This window comes from Myodes glareolus, chromosome 24 (assembly GCF_982192425.1).
Source record: "Myodes glareolus chromosome 24, mMyoGla1.1, whole genome shotgun sequence".
Classification (NCBI taxonomy): Eukaryota; Metazoa; Chordata; class Mammalia; order Rodentia; family Cricetidae; genus Myodes; species Myodes glareolus.
In genome coordinates, this window is record NC_142049.1 from 43,343,088 (window position 1) to 43,368,442 (window position 25,355).

General features: G+C 43.9%; 2 protein-coding genes across 4 annotated transcripts in view; both read left to right on the forward strand.

The window, feature by feature from the left end:
- The window catches only part of Nell1 (neural EGFL like 1), an 822,199-nt gene that overhangs the window by 530,740 nt on the left and 266,104 nt on the right, over positions 1-25,355 (forward strand). The gene's annotated exons all lie outside the window — the stretch shown is intronic.
- LOC125405752 (putative isocitrate dehydrogenase [NAD] gamma 2, mitochondrial) lies at positions 23,111-24,488 on the forward strand. The gene has a single exon (XM_048442408.3). It carries the CDS (start codon positions 23,117-23,119, stop codon positions 24,344-24,346), a length of 1,230 nt encoding a protein of 409 aa, XP_048298365.2. The 5' UTR covers positions 23,111-23,116; the 3' UTR covers positions 24,347-24,488.

The following is a 25,355-nucleotide window of genomic DNA, read 5'->3' on the forward strand; positions in this document are numbered from 1 at the left end:
GTGTGGGATTCCTTTTATTAAGTGCCAGATCTCTCCACATTCACTTGGCGCCCCATGTTGGGCCAATTGTTGATAGTGAGAGGACCTACTTTTGGTCCTGGTTTCCTGGCTAGCTTACACCCTAAATAATCACACAGAAACTGTATTAATTAAAACACTGCTTGGCCATTAGCTCTAGCCTCCTAATGGCTAACTCTCACATCTTGATTTAACCCATTTCTATTAATCTGTGTTCACCACGAGGTCATGGTTTACCTGGAAAGATTTAGCATGTCTGATCTGGTGGCTTCATGGTGGCTCTCTGACTCCCTGCTTTCTTCCTCCCAGAATTCAATTCTATCTTCTCCGCCTACCTAAGTTCTGCCCTATCAGGCCAAGCAGTTTCTTTTATTGATTAACGAATGAAAGCAACACATAAACAGAAGGACCTCCTACACCATGTGTATGTATTCATACACACACATATATGCATATAAGTATTTATATATTATATACATACCACAGTCATGTCATCTATGTCTCTTTTCAAGGCTTTGGTAGCCATTGATTGTATTAATGTGACATATGTATTCAGAACATTGGCGCCATATGTATTTCCTATCTTTAACTCTTACAGGACTGGGCAATATCAGTATATATGTATTTTAAGAAAACAAAAATGGGAAACTGCTCTTTGTGGTCTAAGTGCCGTAGATATTCACCTAAGTGTGCAGCACACTCAAGCAGGAGGCTGTCCTTTCCCTTGTACCCTCCCTTCCTGTAATCCAGAGAGACGTTTCTGAGACTGAAGTCCGTATCTCTGTGGTCCCACGTAGAATGGTCACTTACCTCCCAACCACAGACGAACTCAGAGTCACTTGGTTCTGTAGAAATTAGAAGGTGACTCTTGTCACTTATTGGAGTGTGAGATGCCAGTTTTCCTGTCACTGCAGCAGGTCTGAGTCGGTAGAGAACAGATGTGGGACAGGGCAGTCAGCACAGTGGCCTCCGTCTGGGCTACATAGGCGGGAGGACTTCAGAGAGTCCTCCCTCCACTATCGATGATACGGGGAGAAGCTGGAATTGGGGAGGCAGACACCTGGCTAGACAGAGACTAGACCTTCTGAGGATCTCACTGTGGCTTAGTGTGGCGGGCCCCTGTCAGAGACTTCGTCGGGTTTTCCAAGTAGGTGCTCCGTCACAGGGCAGTGTGTGCCGTTTCTTGCGGAGACCACAGAAGCCTAAGCGTGACTGCTCCTTTCTGGAGGCTGGGAAGGTGTGAGAGGCCCTTCTGTTCCCCCTGCTCCCATCTGCACCGCTGTTGTTTGTGGGCTGATGGTGACTCTAACAAGCAGCACTGGAACAGGTTAAACCGATTTCGTAAACTTCCTGTCAGACAAACGCTTATCAGCAAACACTGTTAACAAATTTATCAGCAAGTAACTTGTTATGGTCCTAAACAGGGAAGCGTTTATAATACTGATTTAACTCCATGAGAAAGAAAAGCCTCTAAGCCCAGAAAGGATTATTATGTTTAATATTTTAGTAATACATCCTTTGACAATGTACCTGGAACGAGAAAATAGAACTGATTTTCTTGGAGAGACATTTATAGCTGTAAGTTTGATAAAGGGCTACGGGCGACTGGGAGCTATGCTGCCTTTCCCAAACAAGAAAGAGAGCACAGGCAGAAGGAGGGGGGGCAGAAAGAAGCAGACTCGTGAAAAAAGCCTGCCTACTCCATTGGCCGTGTTCCTTGGCTTGTTTAGGTAAATCGTGTAGCCTTATCCTTCCGCTGCGTTTCCAATGGGCAGACGAGAGTCTCGTGGATACACTGAAATCACAGCTCATTTCTTAGCGGTGTCAGAACCTAGCGCTTAAAGCTTGTACGTTAGTAGACAATAGCTGAGTCTCCCGGGGCTTAAAGGAAGCATGCTAAGCTAGCTTGAATCTCAGAGGGTGTGGAAATAGCACGCCTTGACAAGTGCTGATCCTTTCCAGAGCTGAGGTTGCGCTTTGGTGAATCTCACAGGTGTTGGCACTCTCGCTGTCACGGTATAAATGACTCACAGGATTAGCAGAGCAATATAAATATCCATCAGTCTGTTTTATTTTCAAACAGGCAACTAAGCATTGACTTTCTATTGAGCAAGGTTGCCTTTCTTTCCTAAGTAACACATTCTGATGGGCAGCATTACTAAGAAAGGCCATAGTCAGTCTCTAGGCTCAGTGCTGCACTGGGAGTTGTGCTGGGAGCAAATATTGGCAAAATATTCAAATTACTCAGTGGCCAGAACTGAGGGGGTCACTCAGTGGTAAAGAGCACCTGCTGCTATTAGATGACCCATAGTCATCTGTAACTCTTGGTTCAGAACATCTGTTGTCTTCCTTTGAACTCCACCATACCACACAGGCACAAACTCATCCCCCACATTCATACATACTGTTAAAAATGATAAAAATAAATTGTATATAGAAGCAGTCAGTGTTGGATGCCATTGTAGAACAGCAGCCATGGATGCATCTATATGGGGTCAGGTTGTATATAGAGAGTGAAAACACTGTTTGTGTGTGTGTGTGTGTGTGTGTGTGTGTGTGTGTGTGTGTGTGTGTGTGTTTGAGACAGGATCTTTTTACAGAGTCCTGGCTGTCCTGGCACTTACTATGTAGTTATCTGGCTGACCTTGCAATCACGGAAATCCACCTGCCTCTGCCTTCTGAGTGCTGGGATTAAAAGCCTGCAGCCCCACACCTGGGCTAATCTATTAACTTTTAATGACTGCACACATAGCTAGGTCCTCCCCTACTTCATAGGCACCCCCTCTGCTCTAATGCTAGATACGGCGTGGACATGGATAGGGTTCCATCGAGTTCAGTGTGATCCAGTTCGGCAGGTGCTACCTTCAGGTTTGACCTATAAACCACCTACCTGGTCATGACCTGCTGCTGTCTATCCTCTGCTAGAGAGATGCAGATGCTGAACATGACAGACAGGCCAGCTCCCTTGGGAAGACACTCAGCAGCCATGGTGGTGGCCAAATGGCAACCACAGGAACAGGTAACTGGGCATCTGGTAGAGCCCTAACCATCACTGCCTTGCTAGATACTGGCAGATTTACACGTGCTACCTGCACTACCTAACACTGCTTCATGTTGGGGCTGAGAGTTAAATGGTCAGGAGTCTGGGCTGAATGCCGTTGCTGGGTGTGCCTGCACCTTACTTGTCTTACGTATTAGCTTAACTGCTTCTTTTTTGATTTAAATCTCTATACAGGCAACAAAGAGCAGTGATAGAATTACTATTAAAGCGTCTCTTACATTCTAAGTGACTGCAGCTTTCTCAGGACCCCAAAGACTGCTATCCTATTGTGTACTCAGCTTTTTGTTTAACCTGCCTATAAGATGGCCAACCTTCCTTGCCTCGATTGCCCATGTTTCAGTTTTTCATAACCCGAACTAATGCATAGTTTTAATCTTAAGACATGTATTTTTCCCTTCCACGGTGCAGAAGTAATGCCTGCGCATTGTGTATTATGGTAAATAAATGCTTGAAAGAGCAAATTTGTTAAAGGGAATCTTATAAAACAAATAACTCCCACATACACTTGAAGCAGCAATGGGTATCGCTTGGTAGCTTCTGTTTGTTTGTTACCTGTGTCAGATGGGGTCAGTAACTTAATCCCTTGTGAAACTTGATTAAAGATTTCTAGGAAGTATCCCCTTTTCATAGGATGCTTTCTGTGCTGTCCAGTGAAGGGAGAGCAAAGCCCCTTGTTGGGGACAGATTGAGGAGATGGTGTTTAGACAGGCACAGATCCAGAATCATACAGCTAAGTACAGATAGGCTGGAAACCACAAGCTCTAGGAAGATTGAAGACACAGGGAGAGAATTCAAATCTGAGCTCATTCTTGGCTGTACTACTCTCAGGAAGAGGTTTTTATTTCATGTCTTAGTTATGACACCAGCACCTATTGGTGACTCCGCTTTTATCACCGATGCATTTAATCAAATGCAGTACAGGACAAATTAAAAAAAAATGTTTGCAAATAGTATGCAGTTCCAAATGTAATCTTGGAGTGGTGCTCAATGCTTGCCTTCTTTAGTAGAATAGTAGTGGGAAGGATCATCGTGACTCACGGTTCCACCTTGTAGTGTGCATTCGCCTACTTTCAATCTTCTGCCTCACTCGATCGCACACATGGTCAGGATTTCTTTATTTCAATGCAGAGGGTGTTCTGTTTGCTTTCTGGAATAGAGTTAGCTGTGTTCATGGCAGCATTCTCTGTTAGCTGTCAGTTACTGCTTCATTCTGGAAATGTAGACATCTTCCAACTCAACCAACTGGGCTTGAGTGTCTGCTTCTGATGCTTCTACCGAGCCTTCCAATTGAAAGAGAGTTGTTGCTCTCTAGGGCATCTGTGTGCTTTGGCTCTGAAAATAGACCAGCTATGGATTCTTATTGTTTTCTCACTTATTAGTAGATAAGATGATGTTTTTAAATTTCTTTCATTGTCATCTGCTGTGTGAAACAGTGCCAGGTAAGGCAGCATGTGTGTATCTGTCTGTATCCAGGAAGTGATGGTTAGGGCTCTAACGGATGCCCAGGTACCTGTTCCTGTGGTTCATTGGCCACCACTGTGACTGCAGAGTGTCTTCCCAAGGAGCTCACCTGTCTGTTGTGTTCAACATCTGCTTCTCTCCAGCAGCAGTAGACAGCTGCAGGTCATGGCCAGGTGGTTTATGGGTAGACCTGGAAGTAGCACCAGCCTTTGGCTCACACTGATTTGACAGAGGCCTATCCACATCCATGCCATGTCTAGCAATAGAGCAGAATGTCTGTGTGCCTGTGCAGAGAATACAGGGTATACCTCTTCGTGGGCATGAGTAGGTTCTGCTGAGCACTCCTGTCAATGAAATTTACCTGAATAAAAGCACAGAAGGGACTAGTGTGAATTTCTGAAGCCATTCAACCTGGCATACTGTGACTGTCATTTGTAGGTCCTTCAGGAAGAAAGACTGACATGTCGGGGATTTGAGGATCACTCTGTCTGGGTGAACCACATGATCACGACTTCCATCAAATCAACGCAGTTCAGCTTTGGCCGAAGCTCCTAATTCTCCCAGTTTTAACGTAAACTGAAAAAAAAAAATGCCTTGCGGGTCACTTGAATGTGAAGAACTCTGCGTCATTAAATACCTCTTGAGTAGAACCGCAGGTGCCATAGAGGAGCCCTGCATGCTTCTGGGTTGTTAGCTACACAGCTGCGTGCTGTTGGTTAATAGTAACTCCATCCTGTGCTTCTTGACCACTTTGCCCTTGGTGAATCTGCCATCTTAAAACTTGCAAGGAGTAATTGGTGTGTCGGTTACTTTTCATTGCTTCTTGGATAACCCAGCTCGTGTGTGTTGATTACATGTTCATTTTATTTTGACCAGTTATTATTGTTAATTATTTGACCATTGGAGAAAGAATCTATCTAGACAATCTTATCTCCAATTCATGACCTCTTATGTCCTGGGACTATAGGTATCTGGTGGCATCAGTGTCTAATGTGACAGTTTAAAAGCTCCCGAGCATGGATATGACAAAAGAGACAAGAACTTATTCAAATATATTTTAACTATGTGTTTTGATTTTGGAACAACAAACTAAGACTTTTTTGTAAGAACATTAAAATTTGGTAAGATAGGTACTTTGCTTAATTAGCAGAAAAACACAAGGAAGAAATCCTTTATCACTCTCCAAAAGTTAGGGTAGATTTTCAGATATGAAGCGGTGGCATAGGATGTTGGTTTAGATTCAGTCTCCTAAATAGTTTCAATCTAGACAAATTTAGAGGTTTAGTCTGCATCCCCTTTTTCTAGAGTTGTGAAACAATTAAACCCTGATACTCCTTCAATTTTTATTTTATTAGTTTTAAAATAGTGTGTATGTGTAATTGTTTGGCAATGGGCATGTGTGAGTGAGTGCAGGTGAGTGTGTTCAGAGACCAGAGGTGTCAGATGCCCCCAGAGCTGGGCATCAGGTGACCGTGAGCCTCTGATGTGGATAATGGGGACCGAACTCAGGCGTTCTGCAAGAGCCGTCTGGACTCTAATCCACTTACCTTTTTCCCAAGTCCAAACCGTGGTACCTTGAGTTCCATTGTGTTTATGGCTGTTCAGTAGGTGTAGTGTGCTCAGTTGAAGAGAACCTGCTTTAGGCCATCACAACAACGCCATACCATGTCACTCAGGCAAGTGCATGTGTGCTCCAAAGTTTGGGGTGGGGACGGTGGGTGAAGCCTCAAGAGCAGCTTCATTCAGGAGAAATGTAACATGAACTATATATGCAAGGTAAAGTTTTCTGGAAGTTTCCTTAACCAAGATAAGAAGAAAGAAGTGTGATACTTCTCAGTTCACACTAGACAAGTTATAAGTAGTCACTCACCAACATACCCTGTCACCTCAGGGAAGGTTCCCGTCAGCGACAGGGGGACACAGTATGCTTACTAATCTACATTCCTAGCTTATGTAAAGGAGACTTTTGAAGAGGTCACAGGGCCCTCGAAATAGGGATGGGTACTGTCTGCGAATCCTCTTGTGTTGAGAACTCAGGTCTGGCTTTTGGTACAGCATTGTAGAATTATTAAACAGACACGTGGCTGGAAGCCATGGGCCAGAGGCTGAGGCCATTTAACTCTGTTAAAGTGCAGCATTTCCTCTCTCGGGGTGGAATTTCACCACGAGGTCAGATGCTGAGTAGAAGGAGCAGCATTCTTCCAGGCCTGAATTATGCTAAGAGGAAATGGACGGAGAGGGGAAAGTAGTCACTAGCATGTATATTTGTTGTACTATAAGATCAGTTTCACATTAAAGACAAGTCATAATGGAGTAGGCGAAATGTTTTCATAATGACAAACTCATAGGGACAATGTCTACCACTTTAAATAGTGGCGTTCTTTGCCATCCCAAAGGACAGCCATTACCCAGCAGAGAGCCTTAGCATTCTTGAGGCTGGGGTACATGGCAATTTGTGGGTGATTTTTTTTTTGGCATGCTTAAGGACATCACTTACTGGGATCATTCCTGAATTTACAGATAATAAAACTTTATTACTATAAACTCTGATAATTTGGAAGCTGTACTATTTTATAGGAACTGTGTTTGGATGAACTCCTAGGCATAATAAACCAAACAGATTTTGGACCTGACACTCTTGGAATTAAATCTCAATTCCAACATATCATATCATGTAGTGCACTGTCTTCTCTTTTCTGAGTTTGCTTTCTTTGCCAAGGAATGTGGAGGAAATGACACTACCCCACAGAGGGCACAAACATAGTTACCAGCCATCCGAGTCCGCAGACAGGAAGATGGCACACGGATGAAGGTCACGGTTGCTAAAGCCTGACTGCTTGGTTAGACGTTTGCTCTAGCTCTTCTCTGTTATTATAAACAATAAATAAAATAAAATGGATAACAAAGAGCATGTGTGAAAGAGACAAGCCCAAAGTTAAAGTACTTCATAAAGATGATCTTTTGCAATAACTGACTTAATCCCATGAAGTCAACAGCTCCATATTGTGAGCAAAGGGATCACTTTCTTAATGGCCAGAAAACTCATTGAAGGTCCTGCCATTTGTCCACAGTGTCACTTTGGGATCAGACTTCAATACCAGGGAGGTCCTTAAGTCTGGACTCCAAGATTTACAAAATGTCCTTTAAACAGCTTGTATCATGTCCAGCTCACTGGTCACTGCTGGCACACTACCGCGACTTCTTTATGAAGAAAAGCAGAAAGAGATTCTAAACATTGAAATGAGAAACATCACTGAATTCTTACTGGAGTAAAATGTATTTTGTACAAGTTCTAGAAGAGCCAGCTAGTCAAGGTTCTTAGTACCAAGTCAGAGGGAAGACAGCATCTTAGATAGAAGACCAACTGGTGAAGTTGACTGCAAACCAGAACATTTGTGTCTCAGGCATTGTCATGTTCCATCTCAACAGATACATTCCTGAGCACTCTGATTTAGTTAAAACATGATTGCTGTTTGAGTGAGTATGTGGCAGTTTTGCAGCTATTTTTCTGAACTTTACCCAGTGTTCTCTGGAGCCTCCCGGCCTAAGGCTGTAAAGCACAGGCCAGCTTATATCTGTGAACTGCCCTCTCACCCTGCAGGCTCCTCCCTCCCCACTTTGCTCACTTCCCTCTTTCCTAAAGTGGTGCTTTTGACTTTCTGTTCAGTTTGATTTAAAGGACCATAGCTTGGTTACCCAGACCAGTGGTTCTCAACCTGGGAGTCACACATCATTTATCCTGCATACCAGATATTTACATTATGATTCCCAACAGTAGCAAAATTATGGTTATAAAGTAGCAACAAAATAGTTCTATGGTTGGGGTCACCACAACATGAGGAACTGTATTAAAGGGTTGCAGTATTAGGATGGCTGAGAACCACTGACCTACACAGACAAGAAGTTGCCGGGTTTTGTCTCTGACTGATAAGAGTTATATTACAATCTCAAAAGAGTCATCTTTTGGGCACGATTAAACCAATGTCTCTAACTCAGATAATGCCATAAATTGTTTTGCTTTGAGGAGATTCGACCTCCTCCATGGTGGGTTTTAAACATTGGAATTAGTGAGTGAAAACTGATTGTCAGCCCTTTTATGTCATCATGCGTAGAGATGTATCTTATACAGGCATATGGATGGGCTTCTCACTGCTGGAGGTGACCTGGCTAAGCCGAAGTGTCAGCTGCTCTACCCACTTTACCCTATTCCTGACCCTCACTTGAGAAGCACTTAAATTTGCATGGCACATGGTATGGTCCCCTTTCCATTTTGATTTTCAAGCGTATTATCTTTCTGTGAGGAATCTGAAATGTAGTTCAGATACCAGAGTCATTTAGCGGACATTTTAGCAGAGCATTGCCATAAGTTCGGGGCATACTCTGAGGATTGATCATGAAGCATCAAGAAACCTTCTTTAATCTGTTTAATTACTAAGACTAGGACATTTTTACTTATTCAGCTCAGGAAATATAATATATATGTGTGTGTATATATGCATACCTATATATGTATTATATATACATATATAATCTCATTTATTTATTTATTTTACAAAATTAGGCCTCTTTTATCCTTGATTCTCGGGTGACAGTATATTACAGATAGCATCAGGGTCTCATTTAAGAGCACAGTCTAATCCCATGACTTTTACTTTTAAGATTTATTTATTTTAGGTGCATGAGTGCTATGTCTCTGTCTTAGCATTTCTATTAATGTTAGGAGACACCATGACTGTGGCAACTCCTATAAAACACAACATTTAGTTGGGACTGACTTTCAGTTTAGTCCCAACTTCAGAGACTGAGTCCATTCTCATCACAGCAAAGAGCATAGTAGCACGCAGTCAGACAGGGTGCTGGAGACAGAGCTGAGAGCTCTATACTCTGATCCTCAGGTATCAGAAGTGAAGACTGTGCCACACCCCCACAGTGACACACTTCCTCTAGCAAGGCCACACCTACTCTGACAAGGTCGCACCTCCTAATAATGCCACTTCCTCTGGGCTTATGAGGGCCATTTTGTTTCCAACCACCACAATCTCTATGTCTGTACTTATACCAAGCATGTTCCTGGTGTCTACAGAAGTCAGAAGAAGGCACTGGAGTTACAGATACTTGCAAACCACCATTGGGTTCTGGGAGCTGTGGCTTGGCCCTCTGGAAGAACAAGCGCTCTTGACCACACAGCCATCTCTCCAGTCCTTACACATCCATAGGATTTTTGAGATAACTGCAATAGTAAAAGCCCCATGTTCTCTAGGACCAGTGAAGCTTTTCTGAAAGCCAACACATGTGTAGACAGAGCATCAGAAAAACATACAATTGATGGTTCTTAGAGGCAGTTCAGAGTATAATATATACATCATTATCCAATCTACAAGCACCCACTTAGAAATGTATCCATCACGTAGAATGAGGAGCATTTTAATCCAGTAGCCCCTTCAGCCCTCCCCTGGTAAGAGCAAACACTGCCTCTGTTGAGACAGGCTGACGCCATCTCTTCCAGGCAGGAAACCTAGGCGGAAAGGAACAGAGACTAAGAGAGTTGTACTTACTGCCAGGGCTCTTCCTTTCGGTGAGTAAATCCAGCATCCTGGGAACCATGGTCTGGAAGCATGTTGGCAGCAACAGGAGAGTGTTTCAAGGTGATACAGTGTGGGTCAGGATGAAAAGGACCCGTGAGTCAGAGGCACTCGGTGACCAAGCAGCTTTCTAGCGTTGGGTGATCTCTTTGAGCAGCTGACTTTAGAGCAATTTTCTGGAACAAGCTCTAGGGGACAGAGGATCTGAACTGTTCTCATGCCTTGAGAACAGGTACACTTTGAGGTTCTCATGTACGTCCAATCTTAGTCTTAAAACAATGAATGCATTCTCATTAAGTCAGGAAGTGTGGAGAAAGACAGGAACCACTGGGATGTTTGTGGTAGCTTTGCATCCCTGTGCCAAAATATCCAAGCTTACCAATTTACAAAGAGAAAAGGGTTTGGGGGTTCGCAGTGCTGGAGGCTTCAATCCAGAAGAGCTTAGTCCCTTAGCTGGGCTTGTAGCATGGCAGTTCATCATGAAGGGAGCATGGGGTGGGGGAATTGGTGTACACATTCACACCAAGGGTTTGCTCTAGCAGTTAGGAGAGAGAGAGAGAGAGAGAGAGAGAGAGAGAGAGAGAGAGAGAGAGAGAGAGAGAGAGAGAGAGAAGCCCAGCATAGTGGCACATATCTTTAAGCCTATCCATTTACTATGTTTCTGTGGGAGAGGAGATATTAATGATTTCATTGGTAGTTCCATATGGGACAAACAGGTGGGACATCTGGCAATCCTACTATTTACCCTAAACACATTAGTCAATTAAGAAAGCCTCAGATGCTTAAAGCGGAAATATGATATAAAACCAGGGAAGTGAAACATGGCCCTTGATACAAAAGGATTAGTTTCATGAGACTGTAGACCATCAACCAGGTAATGACGGCATTGTGCAACTGTGCCGTAGTGAAGAAGACCTAAGGTCTTTGTGAACGTGAGGAAAGGACCTCAGTGTCTGTCTTATTGGGGAGAGGCCAGAGAAGGGATGTTTTTTTACTGCTACCAAAGATGATTAGACATCTCCAGGATAAACTAGGTCATAGATTTGACCATGGAAATATGAAGGGTGGCGAAGACTCCCTGTGGCAGGAGCCCTGTGAGCAGTTGCAGGACAGAGCGGAGCATATGTGTGAAGATTCCCTCCCCATATGTCTAGCCCTCCAGCTGCCGGAACTGGCTGAGAGATGGAAGGTCCCGAACTACACTGAGCATCTCGTCTACAGCATTAGGCAATGAAAATAATAAATGTGTCTCTGAGCAGTCGGCATATGTTAAGTATAAGACTAATTGCAAAGCTAAATGGAACATTCATATTGGTACCTGAAGAAAATGTAATGACGGAAGAAAGCCATTTCCTTTCTACCCAAGAAATTACATTATGGAAATTGTGCCTTCAGAATGAATTAATAGATGACTTTAAAAATCCCAATGCCCAGAAAACAAATGCATAAATTAAATATCATGAGTAAGGTTAATATTAAAGTAATGTTTGTTCCGTTTATGGAAGGAAGGAGTTCATGGGGGAGGTGACAGTGGCTGCAGAAGGGGCTTTGAGACTGGCCAAGAGGATGGCCTGCTCAGACCGAGGGAGACAGGATCTACTAAGTGACCACCAAGCCGTTAGTGCCCTCCAGTCAGGGTGGTCTTCACCATTAACCAGTGTCTGTGCAGGCAGTCTCTGACCACTAGGCTGCACAGCACTGCCATCCCTCCTTTCCAGGCTATTTCTCACCCATCTCTTCACAAGCTCAGTGGTGTGGAGATGGTCGGTGTGGACATGTGGTGTGGCTGGGAGAACCCGACAGGCACCAAAGGAATCCCCGCAGCCTTCTAGAAGTGCCTCCTTTACCTCCCTCCAATGCACAGGGGAGCCAAGGGAGCAGGCACACTCAGAAATGACAAGCAGGTGGAAGGGAGGAACAGTGTTCCAGATATTACGGGCCCCCTCTCATCAAACTGGAAACAAAGGGATGAAGTCTGAGGAACTGTCTGGAGGCCTTTTTCCGAGCCAACTGAGAGTGTTCTCCACGTGGAAGGTGGCCCGCAGGTGCCCATGTTCTCAAACTGAGGTTGACAGGGTGATGAATTTATCTCAAGTATCTATGATCGCCAGTTGCCTAAAGCTGACCCCTCAGCTTCCTCAAGTTTGTTAGGAATTTGAGCGCTTCCCTACCTGTTTCCTGGAAAAGCCACTACGTTGTTCTAGAAGAACAGATTTGCCATCCTTAGGAGGCCCCTGGAATATACTATGGGCCACATAGTACTCTCATTTTGGATCACTTACAATAGACCTACCATCTAAATGCAAAATTTCTGAGCAAAGCACCTTCCCTGAGCCAGTTTCTGAGAGAAAATTGAGGTGCAGTTTGTCAAGATTATGTTTAGAGCAATATCTGGCAGAGGGTTTGAGAGGCAACTTTCCATAGAGTTGGGGAACTAGGCAAGAAGACAGGCTCTTTGGGAGCCAGCTTAGTGGACAGGCTTTCTCTCCTCTCTGGTCCCCTTTCCAATGCACTATGTGTATTGCTCTGCCTGATAGGAAAAAATTTCTCCTCTCGTATTTATGCATCTGTTTTTGGAAATATGGAAGTTTGAGCAGTTCCTCTTGAAAGGATCTTATTAAATAGTGCAGGGGAGTCCTGTCCACACCAGCCCTTCTGCATTGTCAGGTTCACATATGTTGGTAAACGTGCCATGCTTTCTCCAATTCCATGTGTTTGTGCTAATTGCTATGGTATTTTCCCTTGAGTGATATGGTTCTTGAATAATATGGTTCATCATTTAAGAGTGTATACTACTCTTGCAGAGGACCCAAATTTGGTTTCTAGAACCCACACTTCAGACATCTCAAAATCACCAGGAACTCCAGTTCCAGAGGATCTGTTTCCCTCTTCTGGCTTCTATGTTCACTGCATACACACATGCACACACACACACACACACACACACACACACACACACACACAGAGAGAGAGAGAGAGAGAGAGAGAGAGAAATATATGAATATTCATGATTATTTAAAAACACTTCCTTTCTAAATAATTGACTCATGCCTCACTTTTCCACGGAGGATGTTCTAGGTTCCTTAGCATTCAGATGCACACCTCCTTTTTCTCCATTTGCCTCTACACCTCTGCCTCTGTCTCCCATACAAGACTGTGATTGCACTACAAGGCAGAACTACTGTGTTAGCATCCTTTTCGCATAGCACAGAATCTGGTCCCCAGAGGGGCACGCAGGGAGCAGGTGGCCTGGGTTATTCGGCTGTTTATGCTACTTATGCCATTCAATTTTTCCAGACTTTCCTTCATGATTCCATGACGTGTAATTTTTACCTTTCTGGAACAATCTTTATATGTGTGTGATCTTTCCCTGAGAACCAAAGATAGATACAGGCTGGTGTGGCTCCGTGGCTTCTCTTTGGTGGTTTGTTTCTTGTGTACTTGAGAGTTGAGAATTGAGAAAATATTGGCCTGAATTTTAAACCAGGTAGAAAACAAATCCCACTGAGATGAGTTTACAGGCAATGTTCAGATCTACAAAGCAAATCTGCTTTTGGATTTACGGATTCTGACATTCTTTTTTTTCCCTTGAAACAGGGTTTCTCTGTGTAGCCTGGGCTGTCCTGAAACTCATTATCTAGATCTGACGGGCGTCAAACTCAGAGGAAAACCTGCCTCTGCCTCCCCAGTGCTGGAATTAGGGGTGTGCACCACCAAGCCCAGCTGTTAGTGATAGTTTTTAAAAGGTAGTTATGTATTCAGTGTTTAGGGATTGGGTGGGGTGATTCCTAGTTCTTGGCATTTTATTCAATAAAGGAATCAAGATAAATTCAAGGTTTTACAGAAGTAACAAAGAAACTTTCTTCAAAACAGTGGTAGAACAGGCGAGACATGCTGTTATGAGTCACAGGCCCAAGGAGTGAGAGGACTCAGAGACTTGTGTTGTCACCTGGGGCTTCTGTTATGAGTTCTAATGGAAGGATGAGGTGGTTACTAAGGTTCGTGTGTGTGGTTCTCTATTCTGAGTAACAATTTTTAAATTATTAAATACCTAAATACCTACTCTATGTCCCTTCCCATAAACATCTGATTTTTTTTTTCTTATAGGTTCTCATTATATAGCCATGGATTGGAACTCACTATGTAGAGCAGGGAAGCCTGGAACTCACAGAGATCTGCTGCCTCTGCCTCCTAGGATTAAAAGCATAGGCCACAAACCCAGCACACTGGATGCATATAATTACGTGGACACCAGTTATGTATATGCATAAGATGGTAAATGAGGGATTCTCCACAGAAGTTCTCTTAGAAGATCAGTTTGTCTTATAACACATGCCTAGGCATGAGGAATGGTATCAGCCTCCCATTCCTCACGCCTAGGCATAGCTGGAGTTGGAATCTGTGTTTGATGGATGGCTAATAGGGGAAAAAGCATATTCCAGTGTTTGGAGAGGGGTATGCATGCAGTGTCATGTAGATGGGGGTCCAAGCTGGAATCAGGTTGTTAATCAAGAGGGATATGTGTGCAGAGTACATGTGGGTAGGGACTGTAGTACAGGTGCCTTATATTAAGAACTGAGCAGAGTCATTGTGAAATGCTAGCAAAAAAGAATGATGTCCCACCACTGCTTTCCCCAGCTCCCCTTCTGGCTCAGAGGTACAGGTGTGTACACTGGAGCTCTCCCCTCTCTGTCCCCACTTTCTCTTTCCTCTGCCTTTCCTTTCTCCTAATGCTTCCTTCCTTCCCTCCATGTTCTCTCTTTGTTTCTCCACCTACTTCTATTTTTCATTCCATTAGTTGGCTCAGTTCTTCCTCTTTCTCCCACTGTCAGGATTACTTAGTTGCTTAGAGTTCATATGGAACCACAAAAGATTCAAGGTAGCCAAAAGTATTCTGAGCAAAAATAAATAAATAAAATAAATCAATGCTGGAGGGATTACCATTCCAGATCTCTACATATTTTATAGAGTGATAGTATTGAAAACAATATGGCACTACCACAGAAATGACATGTGAATCATTGGGACAAAATCAAAAACCTAAATACAGATACAGGTAACAGCTTTTGACCGAGATGTTAAAAACTACCTCTGAACGGATCAAGAACCTACATGTGAAACCTGAAACTCTGAAACCGCAGAAGAAAGCAAAGAAGTACCTGACATGGTGCTGGCGTAGGGAAGGACTTCCTGACCAAAACTCAAGAATTCAGGCCAGCATTTGATAAGAGCAACTGACCCCATAAAATAAAATCTTCTTCACAACCAAAGAAATAATCAGGGGAAGAGGAGGCCTACAGAATGAAGGAGAATCTTTGTCAGCCACACACCTGACAGAGAATTAAAATCCAGATCATGTAAGAAACACAAAAAAAAGCCGAACAAAACAAAAACAAAAGCAAAATTATCCTTTCAAAACATAGGCTCAGGATTTGGACAGAGTTCTCAAAAGAAGAAATAGAAATGACTACGAAATATCTCAGAAATTGTTCATTGTTCCTATCAATTAAGGAAATGCAAATCCAAACGGCTCTGAGATTTGATCTCACCCCAGTCAGAATGGAGCAGACACAGGCACGCGGGCACCCTTGTTCCCTGTTGGGATTGCAAATGGGTGTAGCCACTGTGGAAATCAATGTGGAGAATTCTCTCAAAAAGCCGACAGTAAATCTTCTGCACGAGGCAGCTCTACTGCTCCTTGGCCTGTGTTCAGAGGACTCGCCATCCTACTCCACATGGACTTGCTCGGCTAGGTAATGGAAGTCGTAATATCCTTCAGCTGACTGACGGCTAATGAAAGAGGCACATATGCAGAAGGAGCACTGTCACAAGAGCCACCTGCAGTCCTAGCTCCATCCTTCAGGTGTGAGGATGTCACCCAGAGTCCCCGAGAAACTCCACTTGGTTTTTATAAAGCTATCTCACTGTGTCACCCAGGCTGACCTCTGGCTTTCTCCTTAGCCCAGGCTGATCTCAACCTTGTCGTTACATTGCCTCACTCTCCTGAGTTCTAGGACTGCAGGCACCTGCCGCCACACTCTACACCCTTCCTCCAGCTTCTGCGTGAAGAGCATTCGATGTGCAAATGCTGTCCCACTGAGCTCATTCCTTGTTAGACTCCACCGGGTTCTACCGTCAAGTGTCAAGTTTGACATTGGAGATGAGCAACCAGTGCTTTTCCAGAGAGAAGTAAATTCCCCCTGCACAAAAGCTGAGAGCCGACATCATTTGCTTAGGTCAGAGTCTTCATAAAATCTTTCAGAATATTTCTATCAAGCAGCTGCCAAGAAGTCTGGAGACCCTGACTCTGCCACCTGTGGCTGAGATTGATTTTAGCAAATCGGACTTAGCTCCTTTGCCTCTGGAAACCGTTGCTTAGTCTGTCTACGTAATCTTCTCCCTGACATGCAAACTCTGGTGACATCTCCCGCGTCTCTAGTAAGCCTCACCGTCCTGTGTTCCTTTCCTAATTCTTTTTGTGGATGTGTTAACAGAATAATAGGCAAGTGATAAGTTCTCTGTTCAACTGGTAATTATCGCTGACAGGCAGTAGTCCAGGCTGCCTCAGGAAACAGAAAGATCACCATTCCCAAGACGGCTTCAGTCAGATGAGAAAGTCTTTATTAGGGGTCACTGTGACCAGGTAGAGGAACTTGCAGTGTCATGGCTGGCAGTGTGGATATGCACACATTGCTTATTGGCTCATTCCTGGTATCTTTTATTTTTGACATAATCTATGGCAGTCAGGGAGTAAAAGCCGCATGGAGCTCTCGCCTTCGGTTGATCACTTGGGTTAGCACATTTCTGTGGTCTGGCTGGCATTCCATGCCAAGCTGTAATTCAGCAAAGGAAAGTTCTGCTAGCTGGCATCCCAACCACTAACTAATCAGCATGCAGCAGACAGAGGCCCCATCTGCAGGAGGGAAATGATATTTTGTCTTGAGGGTTGTTGAATGGCCTCTCGTTTTTTTCTTTAGGTGAATGAATTTTTAGCACATACTCACGAAGGCTCGAGAATTATTAAAAATTAGTCAGTATTCACAAAATATGAAGACAGATCTTAAAATAGTTTCTCTGGGTAAGGAGAGAATTACAAATAGGAGTTCATTCATTTCCCTCTAGAAGACATATTAATACCTTACATCAATTTCTCAAATTGTTAAGTAATGGGAGACTGGGATACAAAGTGCCTCCAACATTCTGTAAGTGGAGGAATTTTCTCTATGTGTGAATAGATAATAAATGGGGATACTAAGAGGCTGGGCTGTACTCAACTATCAAAGTATTCAGTGCACCACAATGCTGGTGTGTTCTTAGAATTTTTTAAATTATAAATTTGGGTCAGCATGTACAAGTTGAGTTCAAATACAGTAAAATAGCATGTTATTTTAGCCTTATTTATTTTGACTGAGGATGCTCCAAACACTGTGTTTGCGTGAATGATAATGCCCTAGGCAGCATTCAAGTTGCATGCATTCGATTCTTGCCGATCTCTATGAGAAAACTATTGCCCTCAGTTACAGAAGCAGCAACTGAGGCAGAGAGGCTTTAGCCGTTTGCTCCGGGCTGGATAATCACAGCTGTAAGGGACGAGTCCTAAGCAGTTCTGTCAGGGTCAGACTCCACAGCTGTAAGAGAAGCAACCAGAATTAGAACCACAGCATCTGTGGCTTTCAACTCTTACTTCTCACTGCCTCAAAGAATTTCTGTAAAAATGGGCCCAGGGAACCCTTCCTGATTTCCTAACCACCCCAAGACAACCATGCTCAAATCTGTTAACAGATTCTCTTGCTACTCCCTTGGTGTCTAAAGCAGTATAATCCTTAATATGTCATCATAGTTCCAGTTTTGACCATTTGTAGATTGTTCCCCCACACAAGCTCATTTGGCTGCTGGTTATTGCTTTATACTCTACTTAGGTCAGTATTCTGTTTTCACCATTGTGCCTGTGTATGCGGTGGTCATGAACAGATTATAGGGTATGCAGCGTTGATTTTCTTGCAAGCAAGGTCCTTTGTTCCCCTTAGCATTAATTAATCATCGTCTTGATTAATTTACTATGTACCTATCATAGTTTATTCGTAAGCTCCCACCCGAGGAATAGATGCCCTGTGAGACATCGGCTGCTTCATCTGAATCCCACCCCCCGCCCCACTTTGATTGGTTTCTAGGCTCACTCCATGACTCATGCCATGGGATGCCCGTTGCCTCTCCCCGTGGAAGGGAGCCCTGGCTTTCAGCACTGTATCCCTGCTTTTCCTTCTATTACTCTTCTAGCCTGACAAAACACCCAATAAGAGGTGCGTGGTGGGAAATTTTTGGAGACTGACTCTCTAAAAACTAATGTTGGCTGAATAATTATGGATTGCTTAGAAACCTGGAATCTAATGAGCAAAATGTAAATGTTTCTAAATTAATTTAACCTCCATTTAAGACTAGTGATTTAAAATATTATTTTATTCTTTAAATAAGCCTCTCTTTGGGATTTTTAAGGCATTATTTTAAGTTAGGGCATACTATTTCAAAACCCCAGTGTACTTCTTGTTTCCCTTCCTTGTGTCCCGTGGTGACTCAGTGCGCTGCTCAGTTTTAACCATCAGCGTGACACAGCCTGGAATCACCTGGTAAGGGAGTTTCAGTTGATTGCTTTTCTAGCGTAGCTTGGCCCATGGACATGGCTGTCATGGATTACCTTTACATTTAATTGACGTAGGAAAACTCAGGTCACTGTGGGCAGTACCATCCCTTAGGCAGCAATTTCAGTAGAGGAGAAGAGAGGGAGCCCTCCATGGGAGGAGGAAGCGAGCAAGGAAGTGTTTGCTGTCTCCTGCTCGACTGTGATGTCTGTAACCAGCTGCTTGAGCGCCTGCCTTGACTTCCCTGAGATGATGGGCTGCAGCTTGGCATTGTGACCCAGATCAGCCCTTGCTTCTGCTATACTGCTTTTTCTCAGGAGTTCTTTAAAGTCACAACAATGGATATGAAACCAGAACAAACTGGTTTCACTTCCCTCCATTCTGATGGCTACTCAGTGGGCTGTTTCGATTTGACACTCGTAAACTTCAAATGCGCAACTGTCTTGCTTTAAGACTTGGGGGAGGTCTGTAGTCTTTTGACTTGAACATGCTTGCCTTCCATCCCTTTTACTAGTGCTCGTTATATTGATGCCGAGTCTCGGGATTTTCTCATTAGTATTCACACTTATGTGCATTTCCATATGTGGACGTCTCTCCTTGTGTCTTCCAGCGCTCTCCTCTCTTCTGTATCTGAGCACGGCTTCTTTCCTCCCCGTCTTCCTTTCTCCGAGCAAGCCACCTTGTCTCAGAACACACTCTTTCTGTTTCATGACTCTTCTGTCCTTCTCTCCTTCAGACGTTAGCGATGATGTGTGAAGTCGGTTCCTGTGCCTGCCTCCCATGAAATGTTCATCTGCTGAATTGTTTTGCCTTCTCTTTTTCATTCTAGACGTTTCTCACCAGTGTTTCACCTTGTCTTTTCACTCATATTCAAGAGTTGAGCAATGAAATGGTAACCACTAATCTCTGGGGTGCAGTTTGACATGGGCCTCGGCTGGGGCCCCTCTCTTGGGGAGCACCTGATCGTCAGTATTTTATATTTAGGGTTTTGTGGACTGGTGAAAATACTGATTACACTTGGCCAGGCCGTGTTAGCCACATTCTGACATTCAGTGTGGCTTCCTTCTTTCCCTGGTAGTCCATATTGAGTTGGCGTTGGGTTGTGTGCGGTGTGTCCTAGCACCGTCTTCTCCTAGGCTGCTGGGGCACAGCCCCCTGATAGGGCAGAATGCCAAGGAACTGACTGGACATCTAGTTCTTAAATAGACGCTAGCCCCACTGTCCTCCCTTGATCTGCTAGTCCCTGGGGTTTTCCTCTGTGTCGTACATCCAATTACTTCCTTGGCATTTGGCTTTCAATGTCTGAGACGGCAGGCACCACCCTTTTCTGCTTTCTAATTATCAAAACTTTTATCCTCTGTGATCCTCACGACCTTGGCAAATATGCAAACTTAAACACTAGGAGAAAGAAAAGAAAATGCAGAGCCTCGTTGGGTCTTTGAGCAGGGGTGAGTGCAAGGACATGCTTTTAAAGGACCCTTTACCTAGATGCTGGTTTGCGGATGCTTTTAGTTCTGCATGATTATCAGCACGCTTTCTAAAGGCTTGAAGCTCTGCTGTGGCGATGCGTGTGCCTGTGAGTGTGACTTTTGCTCGCCATCTCACGGGGAGCATGTGGTGACATCACAGCCCCGCGGAAAGCTTCACAATGTGGGAGGAGAACACAGACCAGGGTGAAGAGACCAAGGCCCAGTGTTCTGTGGAGTTGTAAGAAATTATTAATCTCCTTAGCATCTTACTTAAACGCAGGGTCTGTGCAAAGATTGTGTTAATGTACAATGGAGAACATGGAGCACACTGGCTGTGGTTGTTTGGGGGAAAATGTAAAGCAATATTATCAGGTTCTCTGGAACATCGAACGGACCTTATGGACTTTCTTATTCTGTGTGTGCGTGTGTGTGTGTGTGTGTGTGTGTGTGTGTGTGTGTGCATCTAAGATTTTCTGCCTTTATTAAGGTAAGTCTTGCTGTCAAGTCACCATTGCTCCTTGAAGCTTCCTGTGTTGCTTACTCTTTCTAATGCATGCCTTCCTTTTAAAAGTCATAGCCCTGAAAACCCTTCGATTCGATTTCTGAATTCTTCCATGCTGCCCTCAGGGTATCATAGTCATAGGTTTGTCTTTGCAGACTCTCTGATTTCTGACCCCAGTTACTTTCTCAGTTTGTCCGTCCCTATTTTCCCACATAAGTGCAGCCAACCGGGAACACTTAGTGGACCCCGCAGAGTTTACTGAGAGAGTTTTCTTTAGGTGGAGGACGAGGAAAGTACCTTCCATGCCACACAAGGGTAAAGATTGGGGTTCATATCCCTAGTGCCTATGTAAATGTTAGGTGGGTGTGGCAGCTTAGCTGTAATTGCAGTGCTCTTGAAGTAAGTCAGACCCCTGGGGCAAACTGGCTAGCAGGACTTGCCATATTGATGAGCTTGAGTTCCATTGAGAAAGCCTACCTTAGCGAATGAGGTAAGGTGGGGAGTGATTGAGAGAGACTCACATTGGTCTCAGGCCTCCACATGCACATACACACATGTGCACATGTACCTGATTATACAAGTGTCATACACTCGAGAATGTATGTACACATGATATATACCACACATACATCCACATGTAAAAAAATAAATGAATAAAATATAAGGTGGAGAATTATCAAGGAAGACAAGTAGACCAAGGCCACTGCCTCCACATGCACGTACATCCAGAGACTTACATACAGAGACATGGACGTCAGATGCAGCAGGCTGCTGGGCTCTGGAACTCAGATTGTTAACCATTAGCTTTCTTCTTTGTTGAGGTTGCCACTGAGCTCCTGGTTGTTCTTATTGATCATACTTTCCTCTTTACAGGATCGTGACAGTGTTGGCTGTCCTGCCCATGGACATGGCACTTCCCTTAGAGAACTATGGCCTCTTCCTCATGTCCAGTATGGCAGGGATTTCTTCTCTAGTCACCTTCCTCTAGGACTTCAAATACTGGTAGTCCCTTCATTGTCATCATCTCTTTCTTATGCCATGCCGTACATATCTTCTCAGCCAAGTACTTCTCAACCGCACTGGCATGACATTACTGTGTCACAATCAGCGATGACCCAACAACACTGCACTTATTCGTAAGCTTTAATTTTTAAGTGTTTATGAATGGTTAATGGTTCACTTTTCCAGTGAATCAGAATCACCCTGGAGTTATTCTCACAACATATAACTTTACCTCACATGGATCTCAGTACCATATCCTGGATCGTTTGTGATGGAAGGTTGGCCATTATTCCTTGCCTCAGATTTCCTAAAATGTCCATGATCTCATGTTATTTAGGTGTCATTGATAGTTGTTCCAGTTCTGACCATGGTTGTGACAGCATGCCCAAGATCTGTGCAGGCTCAAGCCAAACAAAATTCCAGCAGACAGGGGAAAGGTAGGCACAAATTCCCACCACTAGCTGAGCAATGGTAGGTAACTGATAGCTACCAAGAGGGAAGAGTTATCTTCAGGGTGTGGTCACTGGTAGTTCTTCATTCCGTTGAAGAAGTAACCATTCACAAGCACTTAAACTTGAAACTTATTCTGCCCATGTCCACAGACTTGAGATTGTACAGGACAAAGAAGTCAATGACATGATTTCTAGTGATATTCTGCTATACTTATAGACAGGAGCCTAGCATAATTGTCATCAGAGAGGCTCCATCCAGCAACTGATGGAAACAGATGCAGAGACCCACAGCAGAACATTAGGTAGAGCTGTGGGATCCTGCAAGGTTTGTGGGCAGGGGAGTAGGCATTTGTAATAGCCAGAGGGCTTAAAGACACCACGAGAAACCCACAGAAATACCCTTCCTGGGCTCACAGGGGCTCACAGAGACTAACCAGCAATCAGGGAGCCTGCATGGGTCTGAACTAGGCCCTCTGTATATATGTTGTGGTTGTATAATTTGGTCTTCTTTTGGGACTCCTAAGAGTCCTTCTTGTCCACTATCCTCCTTGTAGGAATAGGAGCTGTCTCTGTTGCTTTTGCCTGCTGTTGGTTTTTTTTTTAAGGATGTAGAATTAGAAAGTTGTGGTAGGCCATCCCAGCAGGAACTGGATGAAGACTGAGGTCATAGATATGATCAAATTTCAATGTATCCATGTGTTAAATTTTCAAAGAATAAGGAAAGTATTTTAAAAACCATATTTGCAGAGCATAGCACATATAATATGATGCATGAATTTATTGGCCAACCTCAAAATGTTTGTAGCTTTAGCATAGACATCCTACCTTTCCCTGTCTAGGTTTTGGATTAGAACAGAATGGAATAGAACAGAATGTAAGGGAGAAGTGATAATTGTGACTCAGGAAAGAATCACTTGCTCGGAACTCCGGTGGATGTCATCTCTCAGAAAGAGCAAGAGGACAGCTGTGATAGCAAAGATGCTGGCCGCAGCCAGCTGCTCTGTGAAAGCAATTATTTGTCCTGCTCTTCTTGGCCATTCTAGGGGAGTTGTATGTGAGCTTCTGATCCCCTGGAGAAATGTCTGCTTATATCACACAGTGCCTCCCCCAGCTAAGTATGGTGGAAGGCACACAGTAACTATGATTCCTGGAGATGGCACTGGGCCTGAGCTTATGGTTCATGTCAAGAGAATATTCAGATTAAATTGTGTGCCGGTGGACTTTGAGGAGGTGTGGGTGTCCTCTTCATCTAACGCGAAGGAGATTGACCGGGCTATTATGGCCATCCGTCGGAATCGTGTCGCTCTGAAGGGCAACATTGCAACGGATCACAAACTGCCTGTCAGTTACAAATCTCACAACACCAAGTTTCGCACCATCCTTGACCTCTATGCAAGCGTTGTCCATTTCAAGACTTATCCTGGTGTGGAGACCCGGCACAAGAACATAGACATCATAGTTGTCCGAGAAAACACAGAGGGCGAGTACACTAACCTGGAGCATGAGAGCGTGAAAGGGGTGGTGGAGAGTCTAAAGATTGTGACCAGGGCCAGGTCTCTGCGCATTGCCGAATATGCCTTCAATCTGGCACAAAAGTTGGGGCGCGAAAAAGTGACAGTTGTTCACAAAGCCAACATCATGAAACTGGGAGACGGGCTCTTTCTCCAGTGCTGTAAGGATGTGGCAGCTCACTACCCGAAGATAACCTTGGAGAGCATGATTATAGACAACACTACTATGCAGTTGGTATCCAAACCCCAGCAGTTTGATGTCATGGTGATGCCCAATCTTTACGGCAACATTATCAACAGTATCTGTACAGGGCTGGTTGGAGGGTCAGGACTGGTACCTGGAGCCAATTATGGTGATGTATATGCAGTATTTGAGATGGGTTCAAAGGAAATAAATAAAGATTTCGCTCACAGGAATGTTGCCAATCCTGTTGCCATGCTGCTTACCAGCTGTATCATGCTGGACTACCTCGACCTTCAGTCCTATGCCACCACCATCCGCTCTGCAGTCATGGCCTCCTTAGAAAATAAAGCCATCTGCACACCAGACGTCGGAGGTCAAGGTACCACATCTGGAGTCATAAATTACATCATGGACTATATGAAATGTCATGGATGCTGTTATCCGAATTTATTCCCATCGCAACCTTGATTCACCCCCTCAGAGACTCCAGTCAGCTCAACTAGGGTGCACTGTGAATCAACACTGGCTCCACGTCACTGAAAGGAAAAGGGGGTTTGGTACTGCTCTTTCCATTCATTTTAAATGCAATAAAAATTGCTTATTCAAATTAGCCAAGCTTATTGCAATATGGACAAATTGAGGAAATTCTATGAAATTCCAAAATCCCCACCTCTCTGGGATATGACATGCTGAATAAATCAGAAGTCTTCATAAAGTTCTGGAGCTTTCTCAGAATCAAAAAATGATTTGTCTCTTTATCTGAGCCACTGAAATTCAGCAAGCCAACCTAAAGGGGATCCTGGGCTATAGAAGTCATTAATGAGTTGATCAGTGTAATAGTCTGCCTACTAAGGATGCATGATAACTTTCATAATGAAACTGAACTAGGGCAGAAAGCGCCCTCACCTAATGTCCTCTTTTACCTTGATGACGTTGAAGATGTTTGTGTTAGGGGTCCCCTGGAGTGTTTCAATGGTGCATGAGTTCCCTCCTTGACCTCTTGGCTCTCCTGAAAAGGATATTCTTAAACATTTCAATTGTACTAAAAGATGTGCTGAAATCCCCCCAGAATCACAGAGCCCACAGCTGTCTGTCTCACAGACAGAACGTAGGAATATCAGCCACACACTCAGTGGTAAACAGTTTCTTGTGGTGTATTTGCCAACTATGAAAGATTGCATATGAAAATCAAAAGCCATGATCTCATTTAAATACTTGTCATTATTTTGTTATATTTTATTTACAGTGCTATGAAAGTTATAGCTGGGAGTAAGGCAAACAATACCTTTTTAGTACCTGAAAGAAGTTCTTTCTCAAGTTGAAAATGTAAGAATGATTCTAAAAGCAGACAGTAATTTTCTTAGAAAGAATGGCATGTGGATGTAAACGAAACTGAGAACCACATAGAGATCTGCAGTGTCTTTCTATCCCACCTATCAGTCATGGATGCCCGCATGCTTAGTGCTACATGTTACAG

Excerpts from the sequence above, each read along its gene's own strand:
- LOC125405752 (XM_048442408.3), top strand. The coding sequence starts at position 23,117 with ATGTCATCTCTCAGAAAGAGCAAGAGGACAGCTGTGATAGCAAAGATG.